Here is an 18,830-nt window from a genome sequence, read left to right as displayed (position 1 = left end):
CACTTATAGCACATGTGTGCTCAAATATGAAGAGATTTGGTGTTTTCTAACATCCCTGGCCTGGTTGGCTATGCATTCTTACTTTTCCCAATTATACATTATATAATATATCCACCCATCAATTTTCTAACCTCGTCTTCCAATTCAGGGTCATGGATATATAATATACTGTATAGAATTTACTGATGGTTAGCTTTATTCAGATTATCATAAACAAGCTGTCTGCCCTGTGATGGGCTTGTTAACTTGTGCCCTTGCTTGCTAGGATGGACTCCACATAAGCAAACCTGAATTGAAAGAAACAGTAGATGGATAAATAAGCAGTCATTCAGCAACATTGCCTGGAAGACACTTGAGCCTGGAAGGTGTCTAGAAGAACTTGTGGTATTCACTGGGTAGTGACTGTTCATTAACAGTGAATCTGAAAGATGGGTGGCTGGAGTTTTAGGTTTCAAACGCATGTGCTGCAAGAAGAGCTGGCAGAAGAATTCTTACATTTGTGTATGAAATTAATATGAGTTTAAAGAGTTTAATGAATGATCGATCATTTGGTCTTTCAGTAAATTCAGCACACAGCAGTAGTTAAAAAATAACACATTACATCACTTTTAACAGGGACGGTTATCTTGTTCTCAGATTAACCATTTTATAATGTCGGAAGATCCAAATTAAACTACATACAGTATATTGCAAAGTTTCTTCTAACCATGCAGCCACAAAAGCCGCTGTAATACATCAAAACAATTTGTTTTTCTTTCCATCATTTAATTAATGACAATTACCAGGTGAAGTTTACTTTATTGAACAATCCATCCATCCATTTTCTAACTGCTTCTTCCAATCCAGGGTCATGACGTGCCAGAGTCTATCCCAGCAAGAAATGTGCTCAAGGGCTGTTTTTCACTAATATCTTGTCTCCTACTAGACGGTCAGTTCACCTACAAGAGGTGACAGTTTCTTTCAGAAAAACAGGGGCAATGTTTGCTTTGGAGCAGGACTGTACAGCAACCCAGCTCCTGGAGAGGTCCCGCAGACTTTATGAAATGTCTTTTAATTGACAGATGAAGTAACAGATTTGGAAAGTTTGTTCGCTCATCCTCATTAAAAATCTGATTGTTCGACTTACAGTAAGTCATTCAGAGCTTAGCTGGAAGGAATGCCAGAAGACACTGTAGCTTTCCATAATCAGCCACTCCTCTGTCCTGAAGTAGTGCTGAGGATAATTCACGTGTAGAAAAATATCCTTTCCTTATCAACAAGGCCCCCTCAGTGTATTCAGTGTTGCTTTTTGAATGAAAGAAAGGATTTGTTTACTGAAGGTTTCTGCAATTCACCACACACAGAAAAAATGGGTTGGCTCTTGCGTGAAGAAATTATGAAAGGTGACATTTCTAAATAAGGAGAATTGTTCATGTAACATGTCTAAACTGCATCATTAAAAAATTGCAATATTGATGGCCTATGCCATTCTGAATCATCAGACTGTATTGCATTTCATTTCAATGAGGTTCATATTTCTTTCATTGGATGTTAGCTGAATCTCCTAGCAGCCATAAGAGTTTGTAGCCTTTGTTATGTATAATGGAGAAGCTCTCTATGATTGTCAGGGAGAAGTGCACTAAGAAGAGTTGCTCACATTCCAGAATATACAAAGAACAAACCAGAACAGTACACAAAAAGTTGTATTGCATATTATAAATGTCGGCTGGGTAGAAGAACGCTTCTTCGCTTCCTACACTGGCTATGTCCCTGACCTCTACAAACAATATATTGATGACTGCGTCGGTGCCGCCACATGCTCCAACGATCAGCTTGAGTTCTTCCTGCACCATTTCACCAACTTCCACCAGTCCCTCAAATATACGGTTAACATATCTTCCACCACCCTTCCGTTTCTAGACATCCACTTGTCTATCAACTACCCCCGACTGTCCACTTCAGTTTATTACAAACCCACGGATTCACACAGCTACCTCCTGTACAGCTCATTTCACCCCAAGCACACTAAAAACTCTCTTCCTTTTTCACAGTTCCTTAGGTTACGACGATTATGCAGCGACGACATCGACTTCGAGAACCAAGCCCTCGAAATGTACTCATTTTTCATCAACAGAGGATACCCCAGCAGTGTGATTGACAGGGCACTTGCCCGAGCCAAAAACACCCCCCGGACCATCAACCCGATCAGGAACTCCCGCCATAACAACCGCATTCCTTTGGTGCTTCCTTACCACCCTAACACACTTCCTATCCCCAGGACCATTAACCAGAACTTTTCCATCCTACAGGATGATCCCTCCATTGGGGCCCTCTTTTCTGATCGCCCTATCATCTCATATCGCCGACCACCTAATCTATGTAACCTCCTTGTTCACAGCTCCCTTGACCGCCCTCAACAACCATCCACACCAGGCACTTTCCCTTGCAACAGAGCTCGCTGTATCACCTGCAAGTACACAGCCACCACCACACTCATTCAAGGCCCCTCAGGACAATTCCGGATCACCCAGACAGCATCTTGTACCCCCAGCAACCTTATTTACTGTATCTCTTGCAGTAAATGCCCAGCCATCTACATTGGAGAAACAGGAAGGAGACTCGGAGACCGCTTCAGAGAACATGTCAGGGCTGTGAAGATTAAAGATCTCTCCAAGCCCATTGTTTCTCATTTCACCTCTGACGGCCACGACCACTCTAATCTCTCCGTCTGTGTTCTCAAAGACGGTTTTCTGAACTCATACATCAGAAAGACCACCGAAACTAAAATTATTCTGCACCTAGGATCACACATTCTCCCTTCCCTTAACGACAGACTACTGTTCTTTTAAATTTTCTCCAGTCATTGGAAGTTTCATTTCATACCTCTCTGCACCCATTCTGACTTCACACCTCTTGATTGGCCTCTCTTTCTGTCCCCTGCTCCCGCCTCTCACTCCTCCTCCCTCCCAACCTTTGTTCTCCCGCTACTTTACCTTTGCCTACTGCCTTGTCTCTCTCACACCTGAAGAAGGCTCCACGGCCGAAACGTTGTGTTCTCTTTCTTCTTTTTTTCAGCATGGAATAAACCTATTACTTGTTCATATATATATATAAGCCAGATGTAAGCAGAGAGTTTACTGTTTAGTCCAAAAACAGGTCGATGTCAATGTTGCCCCTGCCCAGACACAAAGTGGATGCGTTGTACAGTCTTCTGGCAGATGGCAAGAATGACCTTCTGTAGCGCTCCCTGTCGCACCATGGTTGGATCAGCCTATTGCTGAACGTGCTCTTCATTCTCACAAGCATTTCATAGAGGGGATGAAAGACATTGTCCATGATGGCCTCTAGTTTGGACACCATTCTGCTCTCAGCCACTACCTCCAGGGGGTCCAGGTCAGATCCAATGACAGAGCTTGCTCTTCTGATGAGCTTGTTCAGCCCGTTAGCATCCCCTGCTCTAATCTCAGAGCCCCAGCATACCACCGCGTAGAAAATGGTGCTTGCCACAACTGACTGATAGATCATATGTAGCATCTTACTACACAGATTGAAGGACCTGAGCCTCTTCAAGAAGTAAAATTGGCTCTGACCCTTCTTGTAGATGGCCTCTGTGTTCTTAGACCATTCCAGTCTATCGTCGATGTGCACTCCCAGGTGCACTCTCACTATCTCCACGCCACTCCCATGGATGTAGACAGGAGTAGGTTGGACCCTTTTCCTCCTGAAATCTATCACCAGCTCCTTCGTCTTTGCCACATTCGATTGCAGGTGGTTCTCCCCACACCACTCCACAAAGCTGCGGACCAGTCCTCTGTACTCTTCATCCTGCCCACCCTTGACACATCCCACAATTGCAGAGCTGTCTGAGAACTTCTGCAGGTGCCATGACTTTGTGTTGTATTTAAAGTCCAAAGTATAGAGGGTGAAGAGGAATGGAGAAAGAATTGTCCCCTGAGGAGCCCCTGTGTTACTTACTACCTGTTCAGACACACAGTTCTGAAGTCTCACAAACCATGGTCTGTCTCTCAAATAGTCAGTGATCCATGAGATCATGGAGGCACCCACTTGCATCGCCTCCAGCTTCCTCCCTAGCAGTAAGGGCTGGATAGTATTGAAGGCACTGGAGAAGTCAAAAAATGTAATCCTCACTGTGTTGCCAGCCTTGTCCAGGTGTGAGTAGGCCCTTTGCAACATGTAGATGATTGCATCTCCCACACCAATACTGGGCTGTTAGGCCAACTGTAGGTTTCCAGTGATTAACTGACCAGGGGTCTCAGATGGGAGAAGACCAGCCTCTCTAGTGTCTTCATGACATGAGAAGTAGGCACGACTGGTCTGTAGTCATTGAGGACAGAGGGGCGCCCTCTCTTTGATACCGGGACCAGGCATGATGTCTTCCAGAGCACATGGACTCTCTGCAAGCGCGGGGTCAGGTTGAACAGTTACTGGAGCACCCCGCTCACTCTGGGACAGACCTTATCTGGGCCTGTGGCCTTACCCTGGTAAAGCCTTCTCAATTCCCTTTTCACCTGGTCAGCCGTGATGGTCGGCCTGGCCTGGGGGATGGTGCTCATAGCACTGTCAGTGCTGCAGGTGTTAATGAGGGAGGTGTTGGAGAGTGGTAGGTGTTAGGGATGGGGTGGGGTGAGTAGCTGTTGTTGGTTGTAGCTGTAGGCGGCCATGATTGTGGGGGGATGGGCTTATGGAGCATGTGGCAATGGGGGGATGGGTGTTGAGCCACAAAGGGCCCTGAATCAAACCTGTTAAAAAACTGGTTCAACTCGTTAGTCATCTCCAGGTTCCCCTCTGTTACGCCCCCAGCCAGTTTCAAGCCAGTGATCTCTCTCATGCTACTCCATACGTCCCTCACCCTATTCCTTTGCAGTTTGTCCTCTACCTTCCTCCTGTAGGCATCCTTGCTCTCTCTTAACTTCTGCTTTAGTTCCCTCTTCCCAGTCCCCTCTCCTAAAGGCTCTCTTCTTGTCATTCAGAAGAGCTTTCAGGTCTCTGGTGATCCAGGGTTTGTCATTGGGAAAGCAGTGTACTTATTTTGTGGGAATGGTGTTGTCTACGCAGAAGTTAATGTAGTCAGTAACACAGAGCACCATATTGTCTATGTTGTCCCCATGTGGCTCACAGAGCACATCCCAGTTGGTAACCTCCAAAGCACCACGTAGATCCTCCACAGCCTCCTGAGCCCATCTCCTCACAGTCCTCATGGTCGCAGGTTGACGCTGGACAATAGGCTTGTATAGTGGTAAGCAGGACAAGGTTGTGATCTGATCTGCCAGGGGGGGAGGGCTGTGGAGCTATATGCGTCCTTAGCATTGGCATATAATAAGTCCAATGTTTTGTTTTTTCTGGTCGGGCACTTAATAAAGTGTGCGTTAAAGTTATGTGTTATACATGTGCAAAAGAGTGATGTGCAATGTTTGTATTTTTTCTGCATTATATTTAAATGTACAGAAGTGCTGTGTGTCCACAAAACAATTCCCTCAGAGGACAATAAATCTTATCTTATCTTTTGGAAACAAATGTACTGAAGAGAAATACAAATGTAGAAATCACTCAAATTTGTTTGTTTTTCAGTACATCCTAGTATTTATCATCACTAGTCCTTTTCACTGTGTTTCTGTTTCTGGGATCCAGAAATTCCTCTTTTAGGAACAGATTTTTGTCTGTTTTTAATTGTTCTTAATTCACATCAAGAAAGCAACAAGAGATAAAGATTTCTCCCCAACCTCCATTTAATTTAATTGCACATTCTTCTAGTGTAAAATAATTCAATCCCACTGCAAACTTGTAAGGGCAAGATTTAAGGAAAATTTGATTTTACACTTTGATCTTTTCACCGTTGTGCAGTAAATCTCTCATCTCACACTAAATGTTTGAGTTTAAGTTGTAGACTATTTGTCTTCTATATGATGTACAATATATGTAATCCATGGGGAAGCTTTCAGGTCATATGTAAAAATATGTCTATATACAGTATATTAGAATAATGTACTGGTAAGTATTACATGTTACATGTAAGTATTTGAAGGATTATTTTATATTTTAGCTTTTCATAATAATTATACCAAAGAAAATTATCAATGATAAGATGGGAAAAGAGGTGGAGTCTAAGGAATAGCTCCAGACCTGCAATGTCTTCATTGTCTTCTTCTCCTTCAACCGGACTGGCACTGATTCTACTGGAGATCCTCCACAAGGAAGACAGCTTGTGAAGTAACTTGACAGCTTGGATGTGGAAAAAATAGAAAAAAACTGAGTCTGAGAACATTTCTACTGCCTGCTTGGCAAACAACTGTCTCACAATGCCATTTCATGTTTATCAGAGGAAATATTCATTATAAATGTCTTCAGGGAGCCTTGGCATGAAACAGGCATGTGATAATAAACTTTATTTTATATAGTGCCTTTAAAAAGTAGCTTCTCAAAGTGTTTTACAGGAAAGGTAAAAAAAACAAGGACAGGAGATAAAAAATTAGCATAATAAACTGCGTTTGAATCTCCTCAGGGTAGGTGACTTTCTGACATCCTTCGGGGTGCCATTCGAAAGCTAAGAGGTATAACAAGAGAGGGCCCTGTCAACCAAACCCAAGACCACAATCAGATGAACAAGGGTTGTGAGGGGTGTAGGTAAATTATATCTTTTGAGATCTCAATTCTTCTTCCCATGTGTTGGTAAAGCCTGTTAGCTAGAGAAAACTTTCACAAAATAAATAAAGATACATAAATTATACATGCATTTAACATTCTGTAATACAAAAACAATTAGTTCCATACAGGTTCAGATGGTAAGTGAGAGATGTTTCAATACAAGTGGGATCAAGACCAGACACATCTCAAAGGCAGAGAAAAGTGTACCTTAACTGATACAGGACACTTATTTATTTTTTATATTCTTCTGAACAACCGCTAAGGATTGGTTAAGTACGTAGCAAATTGCACTAAGGTCCTGGCATCAATATTGTAATGGACTCGGGTTCCTGGGCTTGTGCCCTCACTGCTCCCGCCCCAGTTTGTCCTTCGACTCATGGGTGCGAGCCCAAGTCTCCGGCGTCGCTCAACAGAGGTCTTGCTGGTTGAGCTAATGAAGACCTTCCTCCGCCGGCGGCTAACATCCCTGTTATGCGAGCAGGGCGTCTTCGTTGACTGTTAATAAATCTCATTTGAATGGTTTCTAAATGACTCTTCCCAAAGGTGTTTGGTTGAAGAGTTTGTTTCTCTCCTGTATTCTAACCCGCGTCCACAAGGTAGGTTTGACTGTAGCGTTTTAAATTCAAGATTTTTCAGTTAAGATCCAGCAAGATTAGCAGTGACCAATGCACCTACCTGTACATGCATTTTAACTACTATATTTAATTTTAATTATTTGAATTCAAAGTAGCGTTTGAAGTGTTAATATTCCGATTTAAAAACAGTTAACGGGATGATCGTGACTGGACCTTTACACTGCTAATCATGGGCGATGATTTTTTTAGTAATTTAGAAATGTGAAACAAACATGAAATGCAAACGAGTATTTATAATGTCAGAGGAGATATTACCTATTTTTAGTCACTATTTTATATTCGGGATGCGTCAAGCATCGAATCGATCAATTTAACACAGGTGTAGGGGTCATTGCGTTCAGTCTCAGCGAAATTTAAAAATCCATTCTGATTGAAGCCTGATAACCACTGTGCAGTATATTTCTGTTCCGTGAAAGAGTAGCAGTCATACGTATACCTGTAGCAAACACTGCAGGACTGAAATTCAAATTGAACGAGATCTGTTACTAAAGATTGTTTGAGATATTGACGATCTTAAACTTTTGGAGTTGTTGTGTACTCCTACATTGCGAAATCTCAGATTATGGTCTGGCACCGGTATAAGAGTGCTTTCAATAACTACATTTCTACTCCTGACGGTGCTGCTTGCAAGTACTTGTCTAATATTTACTTGCTACCATAGTAGACGCTGCTTATATACTTTAACTGTACAGTAGGTTATAGTTATACAGATAATTATGGATATACTATATATATTTTTTGTATTTATTTATAATGCACGCATCATGCACAACCGAATGTATTAACATACCTGTAATACATGAATTACTGTTCCTTTGCCCAAACGTACACAAATTGGGTAAATCAGGTTGATTAAACAAAACCTAGTTAGATCTTCTAACAGCGGATATCCAAGGGTTTATAAATGAAAAACAAATATGAAAGGAACTAACACCCCACTATTACAAAAAATGAATTATAACACCTGTCTCTCATGGTGACATACTGGGAAAAAATCAGGTAGTTATATTATGAATGAAATATACAGTACCTGTATAGTTTTTTTTTTCACATTACTTGAGGATCTGTATGACAAACTGTGTTGTTTATATATTTTTTGTTTTCTTTTGTGAATTTCTCAGGAATCTGCAGGATAAGATGGCTGTCAACATTCCTGGCCTGATAGCTGTCATTGTGTTTTACATAGTCATCCTTGTAACTGGAATCTGGGCTTCTAGAAAGTCCAGAAAAGAAGAAAAGAAGTGCACAGGGAACAGGAGTGAAGTCACTATGGTTGGAGGTCGCAATATTAATGTTTTCATTGGGATTTTTACCATGACTGGTAAGATGCCCAGATGTGTTCATGTGCCTGTAACACACTGGAACACATTCTAATAGTAGTAGGATAATTTGAGGAAGATTCTGTTCTTTTCCTACAAGGGCCCAAAATGTTTCCTCAGTGAATGAAGATTTAACAGTTAGCAGCAGTGTTTTTTGTACGTTTTCAGCCACGTGGGTTGGAGGAGGCTATATCTTGGGGACAGCAGAAGCAGTTTATGTTCCTACACAGGGCTTGATCTGGGCACTGGGACCTCTGGCATATGTGATCAACTTTGTTGTTGGTGAGTAAATGTCCCATTAGTGGAGAAGACAGCTGCTTGATGGCTCTATATCAGGGCCATCAGTTATCCTAGAGATCACAATCGATCAGATTTTATAAACCCTAAATCTGTCAATCATTTATTGTATTGAAGCAGGCAATTGTTCGGCGAATTAGTGTAAAGGTCATTTGATATGTAACTACTAAAACCCTGTTCTGTTCAAGGACAACCTGACTTAACAGAACCTATTCATTTACTGAATTAATTTTCAAAATTGATCAAAACTCACATGTATACCAAGTCCTCACAGATTGATGATTTAATAGTGATCTATAAGACTTACTGGATGGTGGCTCTTTAGGACCAGGGTTGAACACCTTGTACTACTGTATACTCTCAGAGAAATACCTTACACAATATGGGTGATAAAGTGAAAGAGATTGTCACATTACCTGTATGGCTTTACACAATAAAACTTTTCAGTACCACTTTTTCAAATTAGGTGGGATTTTCTTTGCCAAGCCAATGAGATCCAAACAGTATGTGACAATGATGGATCCATTTCAACAAAAATATGGAAACACACTCACAAGTTTTCTTCTAATACCTGCTTTCATTGGAGATGTATTATGGGTGGCTTGCGTTCTAAGCGCTTTAGGTAAGTAAAAGCTCAACTTCTCTTTGTAAACAAAAGAATGTGTTATTTTTATATATAATATAAAAAATTCAACTAAAACCACTTCATAACATGTAAAATACAGTTATGAATCAAAACTTGTGATTTCCATTCAGCTGTCTCTTATGTTCTCCTTTTCAACAATGTAAGACACTAGTCGTTAACAATTTTTAAAGAGCATTATTTCAAAGCAGTTAGATGAAAAAGCCAATAAAAGGGCTGTTATTCTGCAAGAATGAGAAATCAAAATAATTGTCGCAGTCTTAACATAATGAGGTCAATTTCTTTTTCTTTGGCATCAACAGTGCAGTTTTGCACATAGTGTAGTCAGAATACCCAGACGGCTGTTTGCCAGAGGCAGCCTTTTTTATGTGAGAAGCAATGACAATGAACATTTTTTCAGATTAAAAATTTATGAAAACCTGAGGGCCAACATCCATTCCGTCTTTACAAGTTTTAAAGTTCTTCAGCCTCCAGGAAGGAGATGTTTACAGTACTTGTGTGTGTCATGGGCATTTTGTTTTAATAAACTGTTACAGGAGGAACAATGAGTGTTATACTGGACATGTCTTCCGTTCACTCAATCCTAATCTCGGCTTTAGTGGCCATAGTATATACACTGTTGGGAGGCCTGTACTCGGTAGCATACACAGATGTAATTCAGCTAACTGTCATGCTGATCAGTCTGGTAAGTGAACACTATTTTTTTCTTATAATGTTTTATATACATGTGGTGCAGTTCTAGTCCAAAGACACTTTTATTTAGGAAATGCAAATGATACATTAATACTTTGCTTTTACATATTTGTGGTATTTCTACAAACAACGCAATGACTATGATTGATCAAAGTTTATGTAGAATTCACAAGAGGAGCCCAGAGTTTCTGTCTTTAACGACAGGTTATCAAATTGTCTTTGTGTGTTTTTATTCAGAAATGAAGCCTTTATATGGTACCACAGTCTTCCGTTAATCCATCTATCCACCCATTGTCTAACTGCTACATCACATTCAGGGTCACAGGAGAACAAGAGCCCATCTTGGCAAATAGTGGGCAAAGGTGAAGCCAGTTTATTGCACACACACAGTTTAGGGCACACACACACACACACACACACACACACACACACACACACACACACACACACACACACACACACACACACACACACACACACACACACACACACTAGCAACAGGGCCAATTCCTTTCAGAAGCCAGTTAACCAACCTGTATGTCCTCAGACTGTGGGAGGAAAGCTACAGTATGTGAACCAGGGAGAACATTCAAACTCCATGCAGATAGCACCCCAGGTCCAGAATTGAACCTAGGGACCCAGTGCTGCAAGGCTCTGCTAGCCACAGAGAAACTGCTGTCCATCTCCATGTATACCACAAGTCCAGAGTGACACAAAGAGATATCCATAATAAAGATTAAGTAGTTTCTTACTACAAAAAGCAACATCAAGTATTATTTGGTCAAAGTACCAGTTCAGTAGTTTGAATTTGTGCTTTTACCTCTTACCTTTATTTCAGACATACTAATTTGGTAGATTCTGAGATCCAATAAAATTGTCTAAAAACTACCTAGTACTACAGGAATGAAATACCAGTTGAAAAGTTGTGACGTGACTTTGATTGCTTACATAGCTAAGCAAGTGTCTCTAACAACTGCACAAGCCTCCAGCACTCTTAGGCAGAATTCCATTGAATTGAGATTCTGTATTTTTAACTTCCACTCAGACAGTTTAATACTTTATAATACTTTTTAATGGTTTAATACTTTGTGTTATAGATTTGACCAGAAAAGATCTAAATCCTGACAATTCTGGCTTTACTGTGGCTGCTGTCAGCCCCTGTTTACTTGTTTCAACAGCTGATGATGTTGTAGGTATTCAGGGTAATTTTGGAAACCATGGTTTCTTGGCACCATCTAGTGACTTGTGTCTCTAGTGACACACTGTGAGCAAGGTGCTTTGTTAGGAAAGCCAAGAGGTAAGGAATATAACCAAAGCCTAAAGAGTCTGTTAGAGGTCTACTGTAGCTAATTTGGATACATGGAATTGTGGAAATCTGAAAGAAGCATCATACTGTAGCAGCATTGGTGGAGCCAATCTGTATCACGAAACAGATAAATAAGATCCTCAAATGGTTAACTACTAAAATCCAAATGGGCTAGGTAAGACACAAGAACAAGGCTGGACAGTCATGCTGTTTTCCAGAATGCATTGAGCACAGCTAAATAAACTCTGCTTCTCACTGTGCCACAGTACCTTTTATGTACAGTATGTAATATGGACTTTGTACATTATTAATTCTGTATCTGTGCAACACTAAGAAAAAAAGTACTTGCATTTTGCTCTTTAGAAAAAAATATTTTTTGTTTGTAGGATAATAAATGCACTGCAGCATACATTACTTCTAGCAAAAAAACTACTAATATATCACTATGATTATTAAATCAACAAAAATAAATACATAAATTAAACATGCTGATTCCTTCAAAGGTTTGTGCTCTTTTAATCACAGGGGCTTTGTATCCCATTTGTAATGAGGAATCCAGCATCCACAGATATCAGATTCACAGCCGTTCATGAACTGTTTCAAGCTCCCTGGATTGGGAAACTAGAGCTGAGTGATGTGGGCAAATGGATAGATAATCTTCTGATTTTTGTAAGTTTTATGCCATGAGAAACTCACCTACCAAAGCCTCTATGTCAATATTAGTCATAAATGCCATTGACCGTTGTAAATCTAACTAATGTCCTGTAAAGAAGGCCTCATATCTTCCTTTTAATTATTTTCCCTATTAATATTAGTCAATGGTGTGTTGTAAAACTGCTTGTTTCAGACAAAGTATTATGCTATAGTTTGTAAACAGTTTCCACTACAGTGTAGCTGGCATCCTGACCTGTTTTGTTGTCTTTTTACTATTTCATATTAACTTCAGGCTCTAGGAGGAGTTTGCTATCAATCGTTCTACCAGAGAGTGCTGTCTGCTGCATCTCCCTGCCAAGCCCAAGTTACTTGCTTTGCTGCAGCCATCTTTTCTGTCATCTTGGCTGTCCCCTCTGTGCTTATTGGAGCCACAGCAGTGTCAACGGGTGTGTTACACACCTGCATTTTTAACTTTAATTCCATTCACGTATTTGTTTGGGATTTCACCTTCTTTAGATTTTAATGCTGGGTTGCTTTAAGTAAACGGAGACCTACTCAAATGCTCTTATCTATTAATAGGCCTAGCAATGCAGTTTCTTGGGAATTTTATTCATAATTTCCTACTTCTTCTTTACTTCATAAGTAAAGAAATAATCTACAATTTGTGAAAGAGTCTGTGAAAGTGAAAGTATACTATATCAATAGCAAATGGAATCATTTATAATCCTGAATTACTTTATCTTATTGTGTCATTGTATACAGTACTGCTTTGCAACCAGGTACATTTGAAAGTCATGATTTCAGCATGAGTACTAATGACTAAAACTAATGTTACACCTTAGATGTTCCAGGATGTATTGTTGTTCCTCTATCAACAGTGATGCTATAAGCACTATTATACTGTACAAGCCTTCCGTACTAGTTAAATGAACAGTCAATACATTTGAACTACAGTATTGTGAATAAACACAATTCGTCTTTAGTATTATGTTTTAATGTACTGCAGCAATGTTTTTGATATGTTAGAACTCATTGTAGAATTACCTCTGGCCTCATTTTACGGCTCTGTTTCAGACTGGAACCAGACGAGCTATGGCTTACCCACACCATTTGAGAGAGGTGAAGCTGCTAAGATTCTCCCCATCTCGCTGCAACACCTCTGTCCACCCTTCATCTCCATCGCTGGTATCGGGGCCATCGCAGCAGCGGTGATGTCTTCAGTGGACTCTGCCATGCTGTCTTCTGCCTCCCTGTTCGCACGAAACATCTACAAGAACATCTTGAGAAAAACGGTGAGCCTTGTTACCTGCGATAAACATAAGGACAGTTTGTATTGGTGTCACACATGAGTATTTTACTCATTTGTTTTGTTGTTTCAATGTTATACCTCCAGGCTTCTGAGAACGAAGTGGTGTGGGTGGTGAGAGTTTCTGTGCTCGTCGTTGGGTTGTGCGGAACAGGCCTCGCCGTCACAGCGGACACTGTCTATGGATTCTGGCTGATAAGTGGAGATGTGACTTACACTGTGCTTTTCTCTCAGCTCATCTGTGTTCTGTATTTCCCCAGTACTAATAGTTATGGTGCTGCTGCAGGCTTTGTTGTGGGCGCAGTGCTAAGGTTATTAGGAGGGGAGCCCGTACTCGGCATCCCACCAGTGATTCATTTCCCTTACTGTAGACTCATTGACGGGGTCTATGTCCAATATTTTCCATTCAAAACTCTGGTAATGCTGCTTTCTTTAATCACCATCATGCTTGGTTCCTTCCTGGCATCAGTGCTGTTCAACAGAGGTCTTCTGCCAGAAAGGTGGGACGTATTTCAAGTCAAAAAGCACAATGATAAAATTCTCAGAAGATCAAACTATGAGGAAACGTGTTTAGATGATAAACTAGCAGTTAATGAGGACTCACCTGTTGAAAAGGAATCCTAGAAGACTTGTACAATATATATACTGTATATATATACTGAGAACTATTAGGAATGCAACTAATGAGGGTTGGAACCAATAGCATGTAATGTCAGTTTATACAGTACTTTAAGACTGACATGATTTATATCTTCAGTCTAAATTAAACATTATGGATTATGGTAATTACTTAACTATTGAGTGTTCTGTTATGGTTGTTAATGTATTCATAAACCAACCCTTAATAGCAGGATGTATGAAGTTCAGTTTCTTGCAGCAGTCCCATCTAGATGATCAAAATGTGTATTTCCTAAATTCTCACCATTCTAAATCTTTGCGTGACGTTGTTTCTTTTAAAATGTGTTTTCCAAATTATTTTTTTGTTTTTGGTGTTTGATGGTGTAGAACTCTGGAACAAGTCATTATTTTTAGCATGCATTTGGTTTTCCTATTCGGTGTAAGAAAATGTGAATTTTTTGGAAAACAAATGTAGTGAGAGAATTTAAAAATGTTACAAGTACTACTGGTTAAAATACTCATTTGTGGTGTTTTTAATGCTTCCTAGTGTCATCATGTTGAGTTTTTTTTCACTGTCTTTCTGTTTTTTGCATCCATAAATTCCTTTTCTATGAACTGAATTTTGATTGTGTTTTTAATTACTCTAAATCCAGATTAGGAAACCAGCAGGGGGCTCTGTTCATTAGAAGTTCATTTCTCTCCAACCTTCATTCAGTATCTTTGCACTGTCTTCTACCATAAAAGAATTTAATCTCAGCAGGAAATGTGTGGCTCAAGATGGATTAAGCAGAATACTGTATGTGAGAGTAAAGAAAATTTGGTTTTACAGTTTTCTATTGCCTAACTTCATGAGAAAAAGTCTCATCTGGTACTGATTGTACTGTAAGTGTATGTCGGTTTAACTACAGAGTTTAAAGATTAACTGGTTATGTGATATAGTGTATCTAAGGTGGGTAGCTGCGTCAGCATGCGCAGTTTGCAAAGGAACAAGTAATAGGTTTATTCCATGCTGAAAAGAGAAGAGAGAAAACACAACATTTTGGCTGTGAAGCATTCTTCGGGTGTGAAGTTTAGAAATACTCTATACAAAACAAATCAGAGCAAATCCATGAACAGAAAATAGGTTTTAGCCTATGCAAGGTACAATGTAGCATTTTGCTTATGTTTGAAGAAATGTGTTGCTTTCTTAATGAGGTTCTTTTTGTTTTTTAGAAGTATTTCTGAAAATGTAGCGCATTTTATTGTTTTGTGTGTGTTTTGTAGCCAAATTTCCACGCATTTGGCTACATAAAAACACTGATGTTTTCTGACAATAGGGAACTTACTGAAAATTAATTGGATCCTTGTAATATTTGAATAAACACTTTAGAAGACATTCACTTGTAGTGGAGAGGTTAATGCAATATTCTTACACCCAGCTCAGATTATTTTATCTAATAAAATAAGGTTATAATAATAAAAGGTTATGTGTAATTGGATAGCAGTGAGCATGGCTCAGGAAAGATGTCTCACCAAGCTGTTATACACGTTTGTAATTTCTTATTTGTTAATTCTTGTAAACAATTGGTGGTTCTTTCATTATAAGCATAGAAAAATATCCAGACACTCAGGTCATGGCTTGTACTTAAATGAAAAGTTCTGATAGGAGAGTTTGAGATTTTGAAATGAACATTGTGCAGTAAGAGAACTTTAGAAGACAATACGACTTTAGTTCATAAATGCAAGACAGTAAAAACCAAATGCTTCCAACCTTCGACCCAGTTACTGTAGTAATGCAGTCTCCTGAGCCAAAAGAAGTACTTAATTATACTATAGCTGTTCCAGAGCCAATTAATGCTGACTGTTAGAAAAAATAATCTTTCATTGTCAGCTGAGCATTGAAGATATATTTTTTATTACTGCTTGTAGTAAATTTCAGAATTGTGTTTTGATAAACTGGACATGAAGAATCTCTAACTGTGTTTCCATGCGCACTAGTTTTCTAACACTTGGTATTCAGAATACGGTATCCATTGTTGTAAACATAGTCACAATAAGATGAAAAATATTCCTGATGTACAACGCAGTAACTTCTCTGAAGCATTCCAAACGTGTCTTGTATGTGGGTATACAGTGAAGCAAGTCAAGCAGGCTGTTCCTCTTTGCCGGAAAGCAGTCTGTGCTCAAATTATTGTTTTAAACCAGTGCAACATGGCTTGTTGAACCCAGAATAGGTGGGCTGAAAACAGAAACATTCTGTCTGGATCATTTTGAACATTTGGATGTGGCTGTTTGACATGATGCTCAGAGCATTTGCTTCCTATTTCTCACTTACAGCACATGTGTGCTCAAATATGAAGAGATTTGGTGTTTTCTACCATCCCTGGCCTGGTTGGCTATGCATTCTTACTTTTCCCATCCACCCATCCATTTTCTAACCTCGTCTTCCAATTCAGGGTCATGGATATATAATATACTGTATAGAATTTACTGATGGTTAGCTTTATTCAGATTATCATAAACAAGCTGTCTGCCCTGTGATGGGCTTGTTAACTTGTGCCCTTGCTTGCTAGGATGGACTCCACATATACAAACCTGAATTGAAAGAAACAGTAGATGGATAAATAAGCAGTCATTCAGCAATATTGCCTGGAAGACACTTGAGCCTGGAAGGTGTCTAGAAGAACTTGTGGTATTCACTGGGTAGTGACTGTTCATTAACAGTGAATCTGAAAGATGGGTGGCTGGAGTTTTAGGTTTCAAACGCATGTGCTGCAAGAAGAGCTGGCAGAAGAATTCTTACATTCGTGTAGGAAATTAATATGAGTTTAAAGAGTTTAATGAATGATCGATCATTTGGTCTTTCAGTAAATTCAGCACACAGCAGTAGTTACAAAATAACACATTACATCACTTTTAACAGGGACGGTTATCTTGTTCTCAGATTAACCATTTTATAATAATGTCGGAAGATCCAAATTAAACTACATACAGTATATTGCAAAGTTTCTTCTAACCATGCAGCCACAAAAGCCGCTGTAATACATCAAAACAATTTGTTTTTCTTTACATCATTTAATTAATGACAATTACCAGGTGAAGTTTACTTTATTGAACAATCCATCCATCCATTTTCTAACTGCTTCTTCCAATCCAGGGTCATGACGTGCCAGAGTCTATCCCAGCAAGAAATGGGCTCAAGGGCTGTTTTTCACTAATATCTTGTCTCCTACTAGACGATCAGTTCACCTACAAAAGGTGACAGTTTCTTTCAGAAAAACAGGGGCAATGTTTGCTTTGGAGCAGGACTGTACAGCAATCCAGCTCCTGGAGAGGTCCTGCAGACTTTATGAAATGTCTTTTAATTGACAGATGAAGTAACAGATTTGGAAAGTTTGTTCGCTCATCCTCATTAAAAATCTGATTGTTCCACTTACAGTAAGTCATTCAGAGCTTAGCTGGAAGGAATGCCAGAAGACACTGTAGCTTTCCATAATCAGCCACTCCTCTGTCCTGAAGTAGTGCTGAGGATAATTCACGTGTAGAAAAATATCCTTTCCTTATCAACAAGGCCCCCTCAGTGTATTCAGTGTTGCTTTTTGAATGAAAGAAAGGATTTGTTTACTGAAGGTTTCTGCAATTCACTACACACAGAAAAAATGGGTTGGCTCTTGCGTGAAGAAATTATGAAAGGTGACATTTCTAAATAAGGAGAATTGTTCATGTAACATGTCTAAACTGCATCATTAAAAAATTGCAATATTGCTGGCCTATGCCATTCTGAATCATCAGACTGTATTGCATTTCATTTCAATGAGGTTCATATTTCTTTCATTGGATGTTAGCTGAATCTCCTAGCAGCCATATGAGTTTGTAGCCTTTGTTATGTATAATGGAGAAGCTCTCTATGATTGTCAGTGAGAAGTGCACTAAGAAGAGTTGCTCACATTCCAGAATATACAAGGAACAAACCAGAACAGTACACAAAAAGTTGTATTGCATATTATAAATTAAAATATATTGCACAAGTCCTTGGCATATATTGCACATATATATATATATAAGCCAGATGTAAGCAGAGAGTTTACTGTTTAGTCCAAAAACAGGTCGATGTCAATGTTGCCCCTGCCCAGACACAAAGTGGATGCGTTGTACAGTCTTCTGGCAGATGGCAAAAATGACCTTCTGTAGTGCTCCCTGTCGCACCATGGTTGGATCAGCCTATTGCTGAACGTGCTCTTCATTCTCACAAGCATGTCATAGAGTGGATGAAAGATGTCCATGATGGCCTCTAGTTTGGACACCATTCTGCTCTCAGCCACTACCTCCAGGGGGTCCAGGTCAGATCCAATGACAGAGCTTGCTCTTCTGATGATCTTGTTCAGCCCGTTAGCATCCCCTGCTCTAATCTCAGAGCCCCAGCATACCACCGCGTAGAAAATGGTGCTCGCCACAACTGACTGATAGATCATATGTAGCATCTTACCACACAGATTGAAGGACCTGAGCCTCTTCAAGAAGTAAAGTTGACTCTGACCCTTCTTGTAGATGGCCTCTGTGTTCTTAGACCATTCCAGTCTATCGTCGATGTGCACTCCCACGTGCACTCCCACTATCTCCACGCAACTCCCATGGATGTAGACAGGAGTAGGTTGGACCCTTTTCCTCCTGAAATCTATCACCAGTTCCTTCGTCTTTGCCACATTCGATTGCAGGTGGTTCTCCCCACACCACTCCA

General features: G+C 39.8%; 2 protein-coding genes across 2 annotated transcripts in view; both read left to right on the top strand.

The window, feature by feature from the left end:
- LOC148658188 (high-affinity choline transporter 1-like) overlaps positions 1–18,830 on the top strand; it is a 42,772-nt gene that overhangs the window by 12,106 nt on the left and 11,836 nt on the right. The window lies entirely within an intron of this gene.
- LOC148658190 (high-affinity choline transporter 1-like) lies at positions 7,015–14,728 on the top strand. Its single transcript, XM_088639260.1, has 9 exons — positions 7,015–7,238; positions 8,399–8,598; positions 8,765–8,878; positions 9,360–9,515; positions 10,073–10,221; positions 12,061–12,204; positions 12,482–12,635; positions 13,264–13,481; positions 13,583–14,728. Exons 2-9 carry the CDS (start codon positions 8,415–8,417, stop codon positions 14,117–14,119), a joined length of 1,656 nt encoding a protein of 551 aa, XP_088495386.1. The 5' UTR covers positions 7,015–7,238; positions 8,399–8,414; the 3' UTR covers positions 14,120–14,728.

The sequence above is a fragment of the Lepisosteus platostomus genome, chromosome 7 (genome assembly GCF_059453375.1).
Source record: "Lepisosteus platostomus isolate fLepPlt1 chromosome 7, fLepPlt1.hap1, whole genome shotgun sequence".
Lineage (NCBI taxonomy): Eukaryota > Metazoa > Chordata > Actinopteri > Semionotiformes > Lepisosteidae > Lepisosteus > Lepisosteus platostomus.
The sequence above is the reverse complement of the archived record's forward strand: the minus strand, read 5'-3'. Positions and strand labels throughout refer to the sequence as shown.

Bases quoted from the DNA above. Each gene is read 5' to 3' on its own strand.
- LOC148658190 (XM_088639260.1), top strand. From the start codon at position 8,415: ATGGCTGTCAACATTCCTGGCCTGATAGCTGTCATTGTGTTTTACATA. The intron at 12,205-12,481 runs GTAAGTTTTATG...TATTAACTTCAG, and splicing joins TAGATAATCTTCTGATTTTT to GCTCTAGGAGGAGTTTGCTA. The intron at 13,482-13,582 runs GTGAGCCTTGTT...TTATACCTCCAG, and splicing joins AGAACATCTTGAGAAAAACG to GCTTCTGAGAACGAAGTGGT.